At 33.8% G+C, this 17,959-nt stretch overlaps 3 protein-coding genes and 1 long non-coding RNA gene across 4 annotated transcripts; 2 read left to right on the plus strand and 2 right to left on the minus strand.

Moving 5' to 3' along the window:
• Positions 907-3,772, minus strand: LOC109343929 (serpin-ZX). The gene is made up of 2 exons (XM_019582455.1): positions 3,291-3,772; positions 907-1,935 (listed from the first exon to the last, which is right to left on the minus strand). The coding sequence occupies exons 1-2, from the start codon at positions 3,678-3,680 to the stop codon at positions 1,156-1,158; spliced, it is 1,170 nt and encodes a 389-aa protein (XP_019438000.1). The 5' UTR covers positions 3,681-3,772; the 3' UTR covers positions 907-1,155.
• On the plus strand, positions 1,940-2,601 carry LOC109343940. The gene is made up of 3 exons (XR_002107273.1): positions 1,940-2,060; positions 2,193-2,495; positions 2,543-2,601. It is a non-coding gene; the product is annotated as an uncharacterized LOC109343940 (long non-coding RNA).
• On the plus strand, positions 5,872-8,811 carry LOC109343924 (protein NRT1/ PTR FAMILY 4.5-like). Its single transcript, XM_019582451.1, has 6 exons — positions 5,872-5,980; positions 6,130-6,208; positions 6,300-6,517; positions 7,069-7,515; positions 7,610-7,734; positions 7,853-8,811. Exons 1-6 carry the CDS (start codon positions 5,978-5,980, stop codon positions 8,691-8,693), a joined length of 1,713 nt encoding a protein of 570 aa, XP_019437996.1. The 5' UTR covers positions 5,872-5,977; the 3' UTR covers positions 8,694-8,811.
• On the minus strand, positions 9,403-11,841 carry LOC109343930 (probable thylakoidal processing peptidase 2, chloroplastic). The gene is made up of 6 exons (XM_019582457.1): positions 10,947-11,841; positions 10,788-10,856; positions 10,603-10,671; positions 10,426-10,512; positions 10,264-10,331; positions 9,403-10,008 (listed from the first exon to the last, which is right to left on the minus strand). The coding sequence occupies exons 1-6, from the start codon at positions 11,601-11,603 to the stop codon at positions 9,879-9,881; spliced, it is 1,080 nt and encodes a 359-aa protein (XP_019438002.1). The 5' UTR covers positions 11,604-11,841; the 3' UTR covers positions 9,403-9,878.

The following is a 17,959-nucleotide window of genomic DNA, read 5'->3' on the forward strand; positions in this document are numbered from 1 at the left end:
GAGATTTTGAGGTACAAAATGAAATATAACTATGCTATGCTCATTAACCTTATCTCAATAGTTGACTGGGTTGGTTTGTGGTCGAAAACACGTGCTTTGGTTCACATTTTGTTGCATACAGATTAAGATTATTATTATAAAATATAAAATATGTGACTAGACTCACAGTTGAAGAATAGCAAGTAATCAACAAATGAATACACAAATATTACGGGAAAAGAATCTGCTGTCCCAAACCTTGTCTCAGACCAATCCTATTATGCCATGTCAGTTAAAAAAAATTAAATATTCATAACTTTATCAATTTTGCTTCATTGTGATTGACCAGCTAAAGTAAAAACAGATGATAGAAAATTATTTTGTATTAAGGTTTAACAAGATACTCTATCCTAAAATGATTATGTTTTCATATCTCTAACTAATTACCTTTCTCTTCAAGTAATATAAATTTTTTATTGTAGTTTTATTGGAGAAATTCCTCACTGGCCATACAAGTCGCTTAACAAGAGTTTGATCACTTTTAACCTTTGTGCACCTTTTAGTCATGTTTTTGAAGATTTGGTGTAAAGTGTAATCATGAACTCAAGAAGTTTTTCACCTTTTGTCTCCACTAACTTGAAGTTAATAGAGTATTCATTATTTCAGGATTCCTTTTATAAGGAAAAATAAACCATATCCTTTCAAAATGGGGTAGCATTGAGATTACTGCTTTCGAGGTATTTCCACATTTCACACTAATCAACCGTGATGTTGAGTGATTCATTCACACTATGCTTTACATTATGCATCTCTTAATTGTTCAAACATTGTCATATTAAGATTGCCTTATGTCACTAGATAACATTTTTCCTGGCTGATACTATCAATTATCAAATATTAACACAGATAAAAGTTGACAGCTTCCAATTTCAATAGGACTCACTTTCAAACCATTTGGATTAGGGAATGCAAGCACATGCAGAAAATATGCAACATACAGACTCTTAAACTCATAACTGTTAGCAAATATATAACATGCAACACCAGCCCATATCCATATGCAAGTTTTCTCTAATAAAGTCAACTGTCTGAGAATAAAAAATTTAGTATCATAGCAGAAAAAAGGCCTAGTTTTCATTACTGATTTTGTTGTATCCAGGATTGCCACAACTGAAATCATTCAGCAAGAGGATTGAGCACCTGGCCAACAAAGAGTACAGTTCCGGTCTTATCTTCTCGGATGAGGAACAAAAATGGATGATCAGCTATGAAGTCCATCTTTGTCACAATTTGCACACTCCTATAGTTTATAGTTGCAGCAGTAACCGCTGCAGCTTCAGTGCCTTCTTCATTTACTTCAATAAATGACTTGTGAAATATGTTGGAAACATGCAGGTTCTGAGGTACCGGAGAATCCACCATAGCTGTCAAATCTCCACCAGAGAATGGCAAAACAAGTCCTAGCTCCTTCAGCACATTAGAAGTTTCTAAACCAAAAGAAATCTTGAATCTTGGGATCCTGAAGTCACCTACTTCCACTTTTTGAAGAGGAAGTTTGTGTTCCAAGAAACCAGATTCAGAACCTACCTTCTCAACTAAAGCGGAAAGCCCATCTTTAGCATCTGGAAGAAGCAAGTACATAGAGAACTGACGCTTATCTTCACCTTGCTTATAAGGAAGACCGAGGACTTTGAAACCATCAAAAGCCCTAATACGTTGATTCTTTTTGCTGGTCATGAAGGGAACCTTGACTGAGTTGCCATTAAGAAGGTGAAAATCGTAGTCTTTTGTTATTGATGCATCAAACTTGTCATTCCAGGCTCCTTTGAAGTACAGTGCATTTGCAAAGATGAGTCTGGTTAAGCTGTCAACTGACCCAAGTGGAAGAATCTCTTTAATAAGGCCATTGGTCTCTTTTTCAGCCCAGGAATTAACTTCATTGGTCACTTCAACAGCCTTTAAAACCATCATCAATTTAAAAATCAATTTTACATAGAGGTCTTCAACAGAAAATACAACTCTTTGCTAATATTAATTCATATAGTTATGTTAGAAAATTAGTTATAAATTCAATCAGAAACGTTCATACGAAAAACAATAAGGAGAGTGCTAAAACAGACCATCTAATGTGCAAGGCAGCAATTGTTAATATAGAAATTAACAATTTTACTGCTCTAAAATGCCAAAAGGATCGTGACTTGTATTCTCTCTAGCTCTAGAACTTTTCGCTAATATTAACTCATATCTTTTGGCTTGATTGCACATTCAAGAAAAGAAGACTAGCAAGCCAGTCATGTTTGATCCCTTGATGCATTTGAATAACATATATATAGGTATGTCACATACATCTTCAAGATGCTGGGATCAGTTTAAACTACAAACATGAATTTTGGAAAGAATTTAACAGATATTATTAATTAGTGAATAACTTAATACAGAATTGGACCAAAAAAGTACCAGAAAGGAAGCCTATAGCAGGAAGTGATTGAAGGTCCTAAGAGGGTTACAATGTTTAGGTCTCAAACAGAGGAACAATATCAAGTCTACAGTTTTCAATTTAAAGTAAAAAGATTTTACTCATTTTATAAAGTCTACCTCTAATTTATCCAATTTACCTTAGACAGTTAGGAATAATATTTTTTTATCTATACCATATGTATCCTCCACCTAGTTTAAGAGAATTAGACATATTTATATACAAACAGGTTGTTAGGAGTTAGGAATATATTTAATTGTAATGATTAAAGTACGTTTAAAGTTAGGTTATAAACTCAACTAAAAGAATAAAATATGCATGTTCAACAAACCGTACTGTATATTGTGGATCATATCATACCACAACATAAGTTTATCGATTTATGTATGTTGGGTCAATCATATAAGAGATAAGATCAAATTGAAGCTGGTTTAACTCCTAAATTCGTTTTCGAGTTGAGTTCTGGAGGGTCAATCAAAAGGGAGGACTCATCTACATTTCATAGGAGTACATTTGCTCTCACACAAATTATGTCACCTGATTGGTTGAAAAAAATGTACTTTAAGTTAAAAGTTTGTTAATTAAGTATTTTTCTGAGTAATCGTAACTCAACTCATGGAGGGGCACATTCTATGAGATGTGCTCCCGTATTTCGTAGCTCTCAACCCTTCGATTTCCTTTTATTCTCGTACAAAATCCAATTCGCAAACACAGCCGGGAAAGAGAGAAATAGTTAGAGATCAATTTTAGATCTCATTGGTTATTTTACAATAAAAAGCAGGGCATGGATTATACATTTCTACTAGTGACAAAAAGAGAAGACAAATTGATTAACCTTCGTTTGAAAATCAACAGAAGCCAAGGTTGCCTTAAAATCATTGTCGAGAACGTGTTTGAAAGAAGAATTGAGAGAAAGGGATTGTTCAACCCACACGCTATTAACGAAACACAAGCGAGGACCACCGGCGAGACTTCCATCGGAGAGGACAACGGAGATGAGTTGAGAGGCAAAGGAATTGAGATGATCGGTGGAATTTGATCGGAGGAAAGAGAGTATTTGATCTAGTGTGGGGCCCTTCGAACCAGAAGCGATGATACTCAACACAACGTGAATCGACAATGGCGAAAACACTAGGTTTTTGTCTTTACCCTCTTTTGAGATTAAGTGTTTGGTGATGTTCAAGACGACGTCGTTTTGGTTGTTGATTGATTCACGAAGATCCATTGTTGTTCTGATTTTTTTTTTTGGAAGATGGAAACTAGAAAGTATGAGGGTCAAGAAAGAAAAAAGAAAGCACACTGTTAGAATTTGGGACGCGTGTTTTACTTTTAGGCTCTAAAAGTAAAAGCCATTTCCGACCGACAAGAAATTCTCTACGGTAATTGGTACAGTTAAATAGACATATATAATATATTATCAATCTAGTAAGTATGATTGGTGTAGTTCATTGAAAATTGTTTGGTATGACCTGTTTTGACCAGTATGATGGGTATAACAGTTGTATCATGTCGATATTAAGACCGATTTAATAGTTTACCTGTTGAACTGACCGACACGAACTGATTTTTACAATATTATTTTTTCTCCTTTTTAATTTCACTTTAATTCTTTTTTTAACCTTTTTAGTAAAGAACTATTTCCAACAAATATTGCTTATAAGAATCGAACACTCGACTATTAAACCAACAAAATATATTAATTTTATTCTAAAGAAAATGATAATCATAACATTTGGTTATTTTATCTTTGTTTTCTTAGGACAGACAAACTTCACGGCCCACAACCTTAATATTGGTTTAGTAAAACAATTAAAAATGGGCCATTTCTATTTGTTTGGGACTGCAATTTGAAGTCCGGACAAGATTGAATAAATTGAATCAAGCTTAATGTAGCTGTAAAGTGTGGCAATTAGATTTCAGATATGTCTTTATATGGTTAGGTTCTTTAGGATTCTTATTGCATTTTCGATTACCTTGGTAAGAATATATTATCTTTATTATTGTGGATAGAAATTAGGATAAAATTGTGATAAAATAGAAGGAGAATAAACTTTTATTTTGTTTAGTGCATAATGATAGAATTGATGTGTTGATCGTGGTAGAGTGATGATGGTAGTAATAGTGTTCATATGCGATAGTATGAGAGGGAAAATTATACTCTCATATCTCATTCATTTCTTAGGAGAAAGGCCCTACCAGGATGGTCAAAAGGTTAGAGTTCGATTCATGAGAGTGACAGTTATTGAAAGAATAACACACACCCTAAAATGAATTAGTTCATTACCAAAAGGTGAAGAGATATCATTTGTAGAATCAAAGGTTGTTTGACCTCTACCTTAACATTCATGCAAGTGGCATAAAATCTATATTATTTAATAATATCTTCCCCATTATTGTCTTCATATCATAATAAGTCATCGATTACTTGAGTATACAGTAGTTAGAAGTCTTTGTTAAACATTAGAAATTGGAACTTTTTTTCCTTAGAAATATCAAATTAAGAAAACTTGCAGAAGAGGTTAAGCAAGCTGGTGAAGTGAATGAACAGAGCAAACGAAATTGACAAGCAATTCAATGTTATTAAATTCATTATGGAAAACAACTGAAAGTAGTTTGGCAACTACCTTGGCCTAACACACAAATATGAACAATAAAGTTTAAATTAAACATTGGGGACAAAGTTCTGCTAGCATAAAAGAAACTTCTTAGTTTATCCTAATGTATTAATTTTGATGATTTTTTCCTATTGATTTGTATAAAGCTTGGTTTATTAGTTAAATAGGGAATGATTCTGAAGATTATATGCTACATGTTTGGAACAGATACATGAACGAAGTAGTTCAGAGATGTTGATCAATCCCATGCAGTAACATTAGTAGTACCTAATCGGTATTGGGAGTGCATCTGTTATCTCATTTTTTATATCACTCTATATCATTCTTTCTAATTAATTGAAAAAATATTTGAGTTAAAATAATATTATTAAATATTTTTCTGGTGGCACGGAGATTACAAATTCTCATGTATCAGCATTTAGCTAATTGTCCAAGTTTGAAAAAACAATAAAAAATGAGATAAAGTCAACAGATGAAGTCAAAACAATTATATTATATATGGTTGGTGAGGAAGAGGACAAAACAGGAACAGAACTCAGCTTAAAAATAAACCAATTTTTTTGTCACAAAGCCAAGTTTTCACTTTTTAATTTTCTAATTGCTTACTTTAATGTTAAAGGCAACTAGTGGCACATATTATCTTGAGTAGTGTTATCCTTAATCATAATATCTCAAATTCTGTAACTTATCTTACATTATATTATATCTCTCACTTCTCACTTTTATCTCTGTATGTATCATCATTTCATAAAGTCCAACAAAAAATAAAATATAACTAAAATTGTCATGGTTGTCAAAATAACATTTTTGTAATATGGTGGAGTTTTTTGATCCTATATAAATCCAAAATGAATGAACTACTAGTACCAAAAGAAGCAGGTCCTGTTTTTCAAAGAAGGCACTAACAATGGTAATTAATCCTTCCTCTTTTCTTGCCATACAATTTTAATATTCTTCTACTAATACCTTAGTGCAATATATGTGCCTCCTTTCTCTACCTTAAAACAAAACACTTCTTGAATTTCTTTTGTTAATTGAATTTGTTTGATAACTCACCAGGGTATCTTAAAAAACATGGATATGCAACAAAGGGTACAAAGAAAGCTAGGAGGAAAAAAAGCTACACTTCCTGTATATAGTATGTAAAATCCTACTTTCTACCCTTTTATGTGTGAAAATCTTTTTGTTGTGTTTATATAATAAATTGAAACTACATTTTTTTTATGCAGTTATGGAAGGGCTAGATAACATGGCCTTTGTTGCCAATGCAGTGAGCCTAGTAACTTATTTCTTTAGCTACATGAACTTCAGCTTAACAGAATCTGCTACAACCCTGACCAACTTTTCAGGAACTGCATTTTTATTAGCACTTGTTGGTGGATTTATCAGTGATACATATATGTCTAGGTTCAAGACTTGTGTTTTGTTTGCATGCATGGAATTGTTGGTAAGTCCAATTAACTGTGAAGGAAAAATCATATGAATAACATGAAATGAAATAAAATGGATAAACATTGCATATTTCTTTTTTGGATAGTTTAGTGAGTCTTTGCAATCATAGTGTTCAATAATTGAATCCTACCTAGTGCTTTGACTGGCACATTTCGTTTGGTAATATAAAAACAACATAAAATCTGGAAGTGGGCACAGCCCAAAATATTCTTAGCAGAAAGTCATACAATTAATAGTGCAGCATGCCAATACAATAATTACAAAAAATAGAATTTTATTGGGATAACAATAAATAAAATACCAAGTTGGTTTATGTCCACATCTTCCCTTGTAGTTAGCTAATAATGGTTAAAATCAAATAATTTTAACTCCAATCCATTCAGGAACTTTTAGCACTGAACTTAAATCAGTGACATAAATTTATAAAGTTTGTTTAAACTTTAAAGTCAATAGTAGAGATTCTCTCTGGAGCATGCATGAATTGAGTTATATAAAAGTTTCTCAAAAGAAACAAAAACTTCACAGGACTATTTGTTGTAATTTCAGGGATATGGTCTTCTCACAACTCAAGCATACTTCCACCAATTAAGACCCATACCCTGCAAAGATTTAGCACCAAACCAAATAAGCCAATGTAAATCCACTACAGTTGGCCAAGCTGCAATTCTTTACTCTGGCCTATACCTTGTTGCATTGGGAACTGGTGGTATTAAAGCAGCTTTACCAGCCTTAGGAGCTGATCAATTTGATGCTAAAAATCCCAAAGAAGCAACTCAACTATCAAGCTTTTTCAACTGGTTCTTGTTTAGCCTTACCATAGGATCAATAATTGGTGTTACTCTCATTAATTGGATTGGTGCAAACCATGGATGGGGTTGGAGTTTTGGTATATGCACTATAGCAATATTTTGTGCTATTCTCTTCATTTGCATGGGCAAGTCATTATATAGAAATAATATCCCAAAGGGTAGTCCACTAACTCGAATTATACAGGTAAATAACATTATTGTCATATTTTTTATCACTTCTCTTATATATAAAAATGTTCACTTAATACATATTAGACTCATATTTGGTGAACTATTAGGTATTTGTAGCAGCATTTAGAAACAGAAAGGTTCAGATTCCAGAGAACACAGAGGAACTACATGAAATTCATGAAAAAGAAAGAGATGACAATTATGAAATACTCAAAAGGACAGAACAATTCAGGTACTACAACATAACAAATAATTATGTATCCTTACATGACCAGTTATCTTTGCTTAGGACTAGGACTAGTGTTTATGCTCTTTCTCATTTGGTTTTATTGCAAAAAATGAATTCCCAGATTCTTGGACCATGCAGCAATTACTATAAAACCCACACCCTCTGGACCCTGGAATTTGTGCACAGTAACACAAGTGGAAGAAACCAAAATCCTAATCCGAATGCTACCTATAATATTTAGCACCATGTTTATGAACACATGTTTGGCTCAGCTTCAAACTTTCACTATACAACAAAGCACCACTATGAACAATAAAATCAAGGGGTTTAAAGTACCAGGATCCACTCTCCCAGTCATCCCTCTGTTGATCATTTTTATCCTTATCCCTATATACGACCGCATCTTTGTCCCATTCGCTCGAAGAATCACAGGGATTCCAACTGGAATTCGACACCTTCAGCGCATTGGAATTGGATTGGTTCTGTCAGTTATTTCCATGGCAGTTGCTGGTTTTGTAGAGACGCGGCGCAAATCCTTAGCCATCGAACATAACATGGTAGATAGCACCGAGCCTTTGCCAATTAGTATTTTCTGGCTTGGTTATCAATATGGTATTTTTGGAGCTGCAGACATGTTTACATTGATAGGCATTCTGGAGTTTTTCTACGCTGAAAGTTCAGCTGGAATGAAGTCGCTGAGCACTGCGATTTCTTGGTGCTCTGCAGCGTTCGGTTACTTTACGAGCACGGTGGTGGTTGTGGTGGTTAACAAAGTGAGTGGAGGGTGGCTGGCAAGTAATAACTTGAACAGAGACAAGCTCAACTACTTCTATTATCTGTTGGCAGTGATAAGCATTTTGAACTTTGTGTTTTACTTGTTTTGTGCTTCTTGTTATATTTACAAAACAGTGGAAGATAAGCAAGGTGATTCAAAAGATAATGTTGAATTGGCCAAGGTTTAGATTATTAAGACCTGTGATATGTAACCTGTTATTTTTATGTTGTTGTTCTGGAATCTCAGTTACTATGTAGAAATTAGCAAAATCTGCATTTTCAAGTTCTACTAAACAAAAACACTTTCTAGTTTATTGCTTTGAATTGTCAAATTTTAATAGAAAATCCATATTGTCCTAAATCATAATCTACGCCTTCTTAAATCCCTTATCAAGAGTTCACTGACTTGTAAAATAATATGTTAGCTGGTGATAAATTAAACGGTCTAAACAATGGTGTACAAAAAGCTTAGGTAAGTTGGATAAACCAAACTTTCTTGGTAAATTGTTGAATAAGTTGTATATTTGAAAAATGAAGGACAAAACAAAATATTACGAGTTATTCGCATACATTTCACAACCCTTGAGGGTTTGAAGTTAAAACCTAGTATACAGTGGATTCCTTGAGTATTCACTAATGGTGAGATTACTATGATTGCAAGCAATCATTTCCATGGTCTTCAAAAACATTTCAAAAAATTTATTGCATTATGGAACCCTTACATGATCGAGCATGTCAATTTTTGTATAAACTGCATACATAGCTTACATAGTAACATTTTCATGTTGTACAAACATGTTCACCATTCACCAAAGTAATGATATGTTATGAATTATTATTACTTAAATTCACCAACAATATCATGAATAACTTAAGGAAACCTTAAATGGTGATTGCTTTTAAAACAGGCATCCATATGTACCAAAAACATGCACAATGTACCGGAAAACAGGCAACTAGAGTCGTGCCGAGATAATTTTTTTCCATTAATGACAACATAGATTCAAATTGGGAGGAGGCTTGATTATGGAACTCACAGGAAGTAAATAGTTCCATGCCAAATCTTTCCTCTTGTTTCTAGCATTCAGACCCCTATACATGAAAGAATGCAACACAAATCAACCATCATGTCTCTTTCACTTTCCTTTCATCTCATGATACCACCAAATGAACAAGGTATTCATCATTATTAGGTCATTGACAAATTCGCATCAATGAATTCACCCCAAACTATATTCAACACAAGTAGGCTCATCTTGAAGAATCGTCGAACAGATAAGAGCTCACTCCAGGGCAAAAACGTGAGCAACGCTCCATCTTTAAGAAATAAAAGTATCTGGAACCCTTCACCCTTAGAAGGCAGGGGAATCATGTCAAGAAACTACCACCGAATTGTTTCCAGATGTGGGTTTCTGAAGAAAGGTGTCAGGGTCAGATAGTTTGGATGGAGGCCAGTACCGAAACATGGATCTACCGACAATGTTTTCGATAGGGAGTGGACCCCTGATAAAGACAAAAATAGCAAATATGTTCAGTTAAAATGTCAGACATCACCATTCAAACAAGTATATGCACTATAGAGATAATAAACATGAACTACCGAGAGACATGATTGCATCTTTACATATAAGATATAACCAATATGTTTTGAGAAGAACAGCATCAACAAATAGACCAAAATGTATCGTCCACCTAAAGCACACTTCCTCCAGCAGAAACAATAGAGAAAAGTCAGTGATAGAGAGATTGGAAATTTACCAGTTATGAGAATCAAAACTGTTATTGCGATTGTCTCCCATCACAAAAACATATCCTTCTGGCACAACCTGCAGCCATGAAGAAAAAAACTGTTAACCATGTTATCAAGTACCACAATCAATTCACAAAATACCATTTAGCATGGAAAATATCGAACATTACCACTTGATCCATCTCATATTCAAGAGGTTCTACAACGAATTCCTCTTCTTCAGCAACACCATTCACCAATAGTTTTCCATCACGAACCTACCGCAAAAAGAACCCAACACGTCATCAGCAATTAAGGTACAATACTTCCAACATAATCAACAAATAGCTCAAACCATAGAAACTTACTTCAACATAGTCCCCTTCCTTAGCCACAACCCTTTTTATAAATACATCGGATGAAGAAAAACCAAATTCCTACATAAGACACAAAATAATGAAACATCATTTTTCACAACACTTTTACATCTAATTTAATAAAATTACAGAACCAATTGCAATAATGCAGTGATGAAGGTTACAAATTACAATACCTGTAGAATAGGTGGTGCTTTAAAAATCACAATATCCGAAACATCTGGCTTTCTAAATAAGAAAGAAACCTGTTCCAAAAATAACAACCACAATCAGATTAAACAAAATAAAAACAATACATATAAAAACTCATGACACAAATAATTGCAAACACAAACCTTCTCAGCTAAAATCCGATCACCGACTTCAAGAGTTGGGTTCATAGAAGCAGAAGTAATAGACCTTGGTTCAGCCAAGTAAGATTTAAACAGAAAACTAACAGTAACAGCAGTTAACACAGCTTTCGCATCAGCAGAACAAACGTTCAACAACCGAGAAATCCAACTACTTCTCTCAAAGTCCTTGGAACTCAAATTGGAATCAACACTTTCATGAACTTCACTTTCATTACAAGGAATCGACTTGGAACCCTGAAAGAAGGGTATAATTGAAGAAGATTTAAACGGAGAAATACCCGAAACACCCATAGCCGCCGTTGAAGACCCAGAAACACAAACCGTTGACTTCATCATCGAGATCAAACCTAACACGATAGGGTTCTTACAGTTATCACCGACAATTTCTCCGGCGAGGGTGGTGTAAGCAGCGGAGGCGGAATTCTTGACCCAGCAATTTGATTTCGATTTTCTAAAATCAGAATGGAAGCTTCGAACTCCGGTAGATGGATCTGGTTCGGTTCTGTGGTTCGTTCCAAAGAGGCAAGAACGGATCCAACATTCTTGGAGGGAGTGGTTTTTGGATATTCGGGAGGTGGCGGAGGAAACGATGTTGTTTGCAACATAGCCGGAGAAGGAGAAGGTAACACGAATAGCCATGATTACGAAGTTGAGAAGATTGAGAAAGAGGAAAAGGTACAGTGTGCTCTCTGAGCGAGAGGTTTTGGTGAGAGGAAACGCTAAGAGGAAGAAACGAGAGAATCGGAGAAGGGAACGTTGAACGGAATCGCAGGGGTTGCGATCCCCGGCACGGGAAAGAGATGCACGGTGGCGATTTTTGAGAGAGAAGTTGAGGGAAATGAAATGAAAGGAAATGTAATAGAAGGTAGTAGTAGTAAATTAATACACGGCGGCGTCTAGTGTTGTGAATTATCGGACTTGTTCTCTTCTTTATTTACCACATTGCCATAACAGTCGTGACTGTTTAAAGTGTTTAGTTGACTGATGGCTAGGGGCACCATGTAACTTTGCAATAATATTTTGTGTACTAATTTCTTTCAAGGTGTGTGGCTGCTTCTCCCAACAAAAGTCGATATCAAAAATCGAACATTTCACCTTTGTCATCCTAGGATCTAGCACTACTAGATTAACATTTTGTTAATTCTTTGCAATAATACTATAATGAGTGAATTATTATCATTTATGTTTTTTTATTTAAAAATCAGTAATAGTTGAAAATGAATGATGAGTGATACGATAATATAATAAAAATCTTAAACTATTAATAATACATCTTTTTCTCTTCATGATATTTGGTTTAAATGAAAAGATTATTAGTGTGATAGTTATTTATTGGAGTTTAATATTTATGTATTGTCAATATCAATATTTATAAACAGTTATCATTTATCATTTTTATATTACATTTTTTAAATGAAGAATCAATAGTTATTAAATATTAAAAATGAATATTACAATGACATTTTTAAAACTCACACATTATCACATATATTTTTTCTCTAATTCTTTTGGTAGAATAAAATTGAACTAATCCATTTATGGTTGTCTCCAAACAATTATTGCTCATAAAATTCAAATTATTGACATTTTTTTTAATATAAAGATTCGATATTGATAGTGTGATAATTAGTTAACTTATTTGATTAATTTAAAACATGTTAATGATGTTTGTTAAATAAAAAATTAAAATAAGTTATTATTTTGTAAATTTATATCACTTGTGATCAAAATGTATAACTTCACAACCATAAATCGTAGTTAATTTTTTTTGGCTGCAAACTTTTTTCTTTATATTCCAATCTATCTTTTTATCTTTATTATAGTTTATCAAGTCTAGTCATAAATCTTTATATCTCTTTCTATCTTTACCACATATTTCAAAAAAGATTGTGTTGTAGTTGTGAGATTGTAGCATATCCAAAACCAATCCAGAAAAGGTATGAAGCTTACTGAAAATATTTTTTCGAAGAAAAAATTTATATGTGGATTTAGAAAATTGTGTAGATACATGATGTTCGATTTTGTGTGCAACTAGACTAAATTTTTGGAGGCTAATATAAAATTTTAACATCAAAACTAGAACATTGTATCAATTTATAAATTTTAAATTTCATAAACTCTATATTTTGATCTATATTTTCTATTACTATTAACCAAATGGGTAAAACCTTTTTTAGCAAATAGTTATAAAATATTAAATTTACTAAGAGTAAAGAATATAATCTTGAGATTTGATGTTCCCCTTTTTCCGCCATTGCATCAAATCAAATCAAATAGCATGGCAAACTTTCTTGGAAAGATTTATGCTTTAGGAGTATATAAGTTTAATATATTGTTATTATATTATATATTATTTATGTTTAATTATTATTGATTTTTTTTAAAAAAATAATGCAAATAAATGAAAAATAATATATTAATTGTATATAAATTTTTATACGAGTACTAGATATCACCCTCAATAACAAATATTTCCCCTCTTCCACTTTAATATCATTTTAGGTCATGTATACAAATTAAAATGATTAAATATATTAATTATCAACATAAAATAATATATTTTGATCAAAATATCTATAATAATGTCCCATAAAATTATTCATTATTTGCGTTTTTTAGGAGAAAGGATTTGAATAATTAATATAATACAAAGGAGGAAATAAAAAAATTAATTGTTTCCTCTTTTTTAAGTAATGATTATTTGCATTTTTTTATGTCCCAATAAAACACCCACTTCTACTCTTTGAAAGACGACTTTTCCATAGGTGACATAAGCGCACACGTCACTTAAATTTATGCGTGACCATAACTGGATTAAAAAAATGTCTTGATTTGGAAGCTTAAACGCAGGTTCCTTAATTTGAAGAGATAATAAAAAAATTTGTGAAAAGATAAAGAAATGAGACAATAAAAGTTCTATGGAACTTGCCATATATTTTTTCCTTCTAGTTTGTAGAGACACTAACGAGAAAATGACTATTTATTTCTAAATATTAATTATAAAATTATTTGAAATTATAATAATCATTATTATAATAAAATGTTTAATTATTAAAATTATAATGTTTATTTTTTAGTTAATAATAAAATAGTGTTTTTCTTTATTTTAGAAGTTTTTTATTCTTTAAAGCATAATATCACATTCCTCTTATCACCACCTTCTATCCCACTAATAAAAGAGTTAGGAAACAAAACACACCCTCCTTTAATATGAGTAGACACTTATTTTCTGATTTTATCTTTCTTTTTCTCTTGTATCCAATATTATAAAATACTACTTTCTTTCTCACTTTTCTCTTTACTTTCATCAATTTATCTCTTCTCATTTTTTCTATATAACCAAACAAAGTATTAAGCATGTGAAGAAAAAGCCTTATATGCTTAAGACCTTTCACAAACACAATTAAAAATTCATAAAACTTTCATAGTTGAGTTTTAAACTTAATTTTATCTCTAAAAAATTCATCTTATACCATATGTCCTTTCATGTCTTAAAAGACTCATTGTTGGTAAAATATTATACATTATTGGATTTTTAATTAATTTTTATATTTTCACTAATTATAAGGTTTTGTCACATGATATAAAGCTATATGAAGAGTAAATGTCATAGCATTTCCAATCTGTTGACCGTAAAAACATGTGATTTGAATTAACTCTTTAACCAAACGAGTGACAAAAACATTTTCACTTATTTTCTCTTATTAATTTTTCTAGTATCAAATAATACAATGCCCAAATCTACTATAATAGCAACATCTTACTTATTCCTTGTTCTTTCTTATAACTTTCTTCTCTTATTTTATATTACATCACTAATACAAAGTAGTATATTAAATAACTTTTTTATTATTTTTGTTTCCTCCAAAAAAATAGACATAAATGATCCATTTGTTGAATCGTGGATGCAATCCTTTCCTCTGGCAATATTTGACTAATAATTGTTTCTTTTTCCACTCTAGCAAAGGTTTGACTAAAGTATGTTTGCAGTGATTATTGTGCATTTGTACACTAATCATATATTTTTTACTTTAATCTCTTTTCTCCTTTTCAAATCCCTCTCCATTTTTTGAGTTTTTCGAATTGTCTACATTCAACTTCTCATCACCCCGTTGTTGCAAACTAATCATTGAAAATAAACCCTACCAAAACATTACTATTTTGGTATAGGTTTATGATGCATATTTTTTTTATATATAAAAAACCCAAAGAGCAAAAAAAACATTGAAAATATTAAGGGGGTAGTCTATGATGCATTATATTATTTTTTTGCAAATTCTAAACCATAAACCTTAACCCTAAACCCTAACCATAAACCCTAACCCTAAACCTTAAACCCTAACCATGACCCATAAACTCTAACATTAACCTTGGCCCTAAACCCTAACCCTAAACCTAAACCCTAAGCCCTAAGCCATAAACCTAAGCCCTAAACACTAACCCTGGCCCTAAACCATAAACCCTCACCATAACCCTAAACCATAAACCCTAAACCTTGAACACTAAACACTAAACCCTGAACATTGAACCATGAACCCTAAACCCTGGCCCTGGCCCTAAACCATTAACCATAACCCTAAACCCTAAACCCAAAAACCCTAAACCCTAAACTCGAAACCTTGAACCCTAACCCTGAACTCAAAAACCTTAACCCTGAACCCTGAACCCAAAAACCTTAAACCCTAACCTTAAACCCTAAACCATAACCTTAAACCCTAAACCCTGAACCCTAAGCCATGGCCCTAAACCCTAAACCTTGACTCTGGCCCTAAGCCTTAAGCCCTAAGCCCTGAGCCCTAAACCTTAAGCTATAAGCCGTAAGCCCTAAACCATAAACCCTGATCCATAAGCCCAAAACCTTAAACCCTAAGCCATGAACCCTAACCCTAAACCCCATAAACCCCGAGCCATAAACCATGAGCCTTGAACCCTAAGCCTTAACCCTAACCATAGACCTTTAACCATTAACCCTTAACCCTAACCCAAACAATAAGCCATAGACCCTAACCCTAAACCCTGAGCCTTGAGACCTGAGCATTAAGCCCTGAGCCTTGAGCCATAAACCCTAAGCCCTAAACCTTAAGCCTTAACCTTGAACCCTAACCATAAACCATAAACCCTGAACCATGGGCCATTAACCCTAACCCAGATAATAAACCTTAAACCTGATCATAAACGCCTAACCTTGACCTTAACCCTAAACCCTAACCAAAAACCCTAAACCCATAAACCTTAAATTATAACCCCTAACCATAAACCCTACAACCTAAATCCTAAACCCTAAATCCTAAACCCTAAATCCTAAACCCTAAGCCCTAACCGTGACCGTGACCCGTAACCCTAGCCCTAGACCCTAAACTTTTAACCCTGAACCCTTAACCTTAAGCCTTAAGCCTTGAACCCTGAACCCTAAACCCAAAAACCCTAAATCATAAACCCTAAACCCTAAATCATAAACCCAAAAACCCTAAATCATAAACCCTAAACCTTAACCCTAAACTCTAAACCTGAACCGTGAACCATGAACCCTGAACCCTGAACCCTAACCATAAGCCTTAAACCCTAACCCTAACCCTAGCCCTAACCCTAACCTTAACCATAAACCCTGAACCCTGAACCCTGAACCATAAATCCTAAATCTTAAACTCTTACCCTAACCCTAATCCTGAACATTAACCCCTAACCTTAAACCATCGCCGATGATTGTAACCATAAACCCTAAATCCTAAACCTTGACCCTAAACCTTAAACGTAACCCCTAACCCTAAACCATAACCTTGAACCTTGAACCCTCACCCTGGCCCTAAACCCTAATCACTGATCGTAACTGTTACCCTAAACCCTAAATCATAAAACCTAAACCCTAAACGCTAAACTCAAAACTTTAAATCTTGAACCATAACCATAAACCTGACACTAGTCCCTAAACCATAAACCCTGACCTTAAACCCTGAACCCTAATTGTAATCCTAAACCATAAACCGTAAACCTAACCTTAAACTCATAACCATAACTGTAACCCTTAACACTAAGCCCTGAGCCCTGAGCCCTGAGCCTTAAGCCCTGAGCTCTGAGCCTTGAGCCCTGAGCCTTGAGCCTTAAGCCCTAACCATAAACCCTAAACCATGATCCATAAACCCTAAACTGTAAACCTTGATCCATAAGCCTTGTACCTTAAACCCTAAGCGTTGGACCCTCGCCCTAAACCTTAAACCCTAAGCCTTGAGCCCTAGACCTTGAGCCATAAACCCTGAGCTTTAACCCTAAACCCTAACCATAAACCATTAACCTTTAACCCTAACCCAAACAATAAACCCTAGACCTAAACCTAAACCCTAGTAAAAAACCAAAAACCCTAAACCCATAAATCCTAACCCGTAACCATAAACCATAAACCCTAACCCTAAACCCTAAACCCAAATTGTAACTCTAAACCCCTAACCCTACCCTTAAACCCTAATCTCGTAACCCTAATCCTAAACCTTAACCCTAAACCCTAACATCTAACCCTAAACCTTAAACCCTAACCCTAGCCCTAAACCATAACCCGTGACTATAGCCCTGACTGTAAACATAGACCACAATCCCCTAAACTTTGACCCTAAACCATAAGCCTTAAACCCTAACCTTAAATGTAACTTTAACCCTAGCCCTGGACCCTAAATCGTAAACCATGAACCTAAACCCTAAACCCATAACCCATAATCCTAAACCGTGACAATAACCCTGACATTAGTCCCTAAACCATAAACACTAACCATGGACCTTGAACCCTAATTGTAACCATAAACCTTAAACCTAACCCTAAATTCATAACCATAATCGTAACCCTAAACCCTAAACCTTAAGCCATGGGCCTTAACCATAAACCCTAACCTTAAACCCTAAATCGTAAACCCTGAGCCATAAGCCCTGAGCCTTAACCCTGGACCCTAAACCCTAACGCTAAACCCCCTAAACCCTGAGCCTTGAGCCTTGAGCCCTAAACCTTAAGC

This window comes from Lupinus angustifolius, chromosome LG03 (assembly GCF_001865875.1).
Source record: "Lupinus angustifolius cultivar Tanjil chromosome LG03, LupAngTanjil_v1.0, whole genome shotgun sequence".
In the NCBI taxonomy this organism is placed as follows: Eukaryota; Viridiplantae; Streptophyta; class Magnoliopsida; order Fabales; family Fabaceae; genus Lupinus; species Lupinus angustifolius.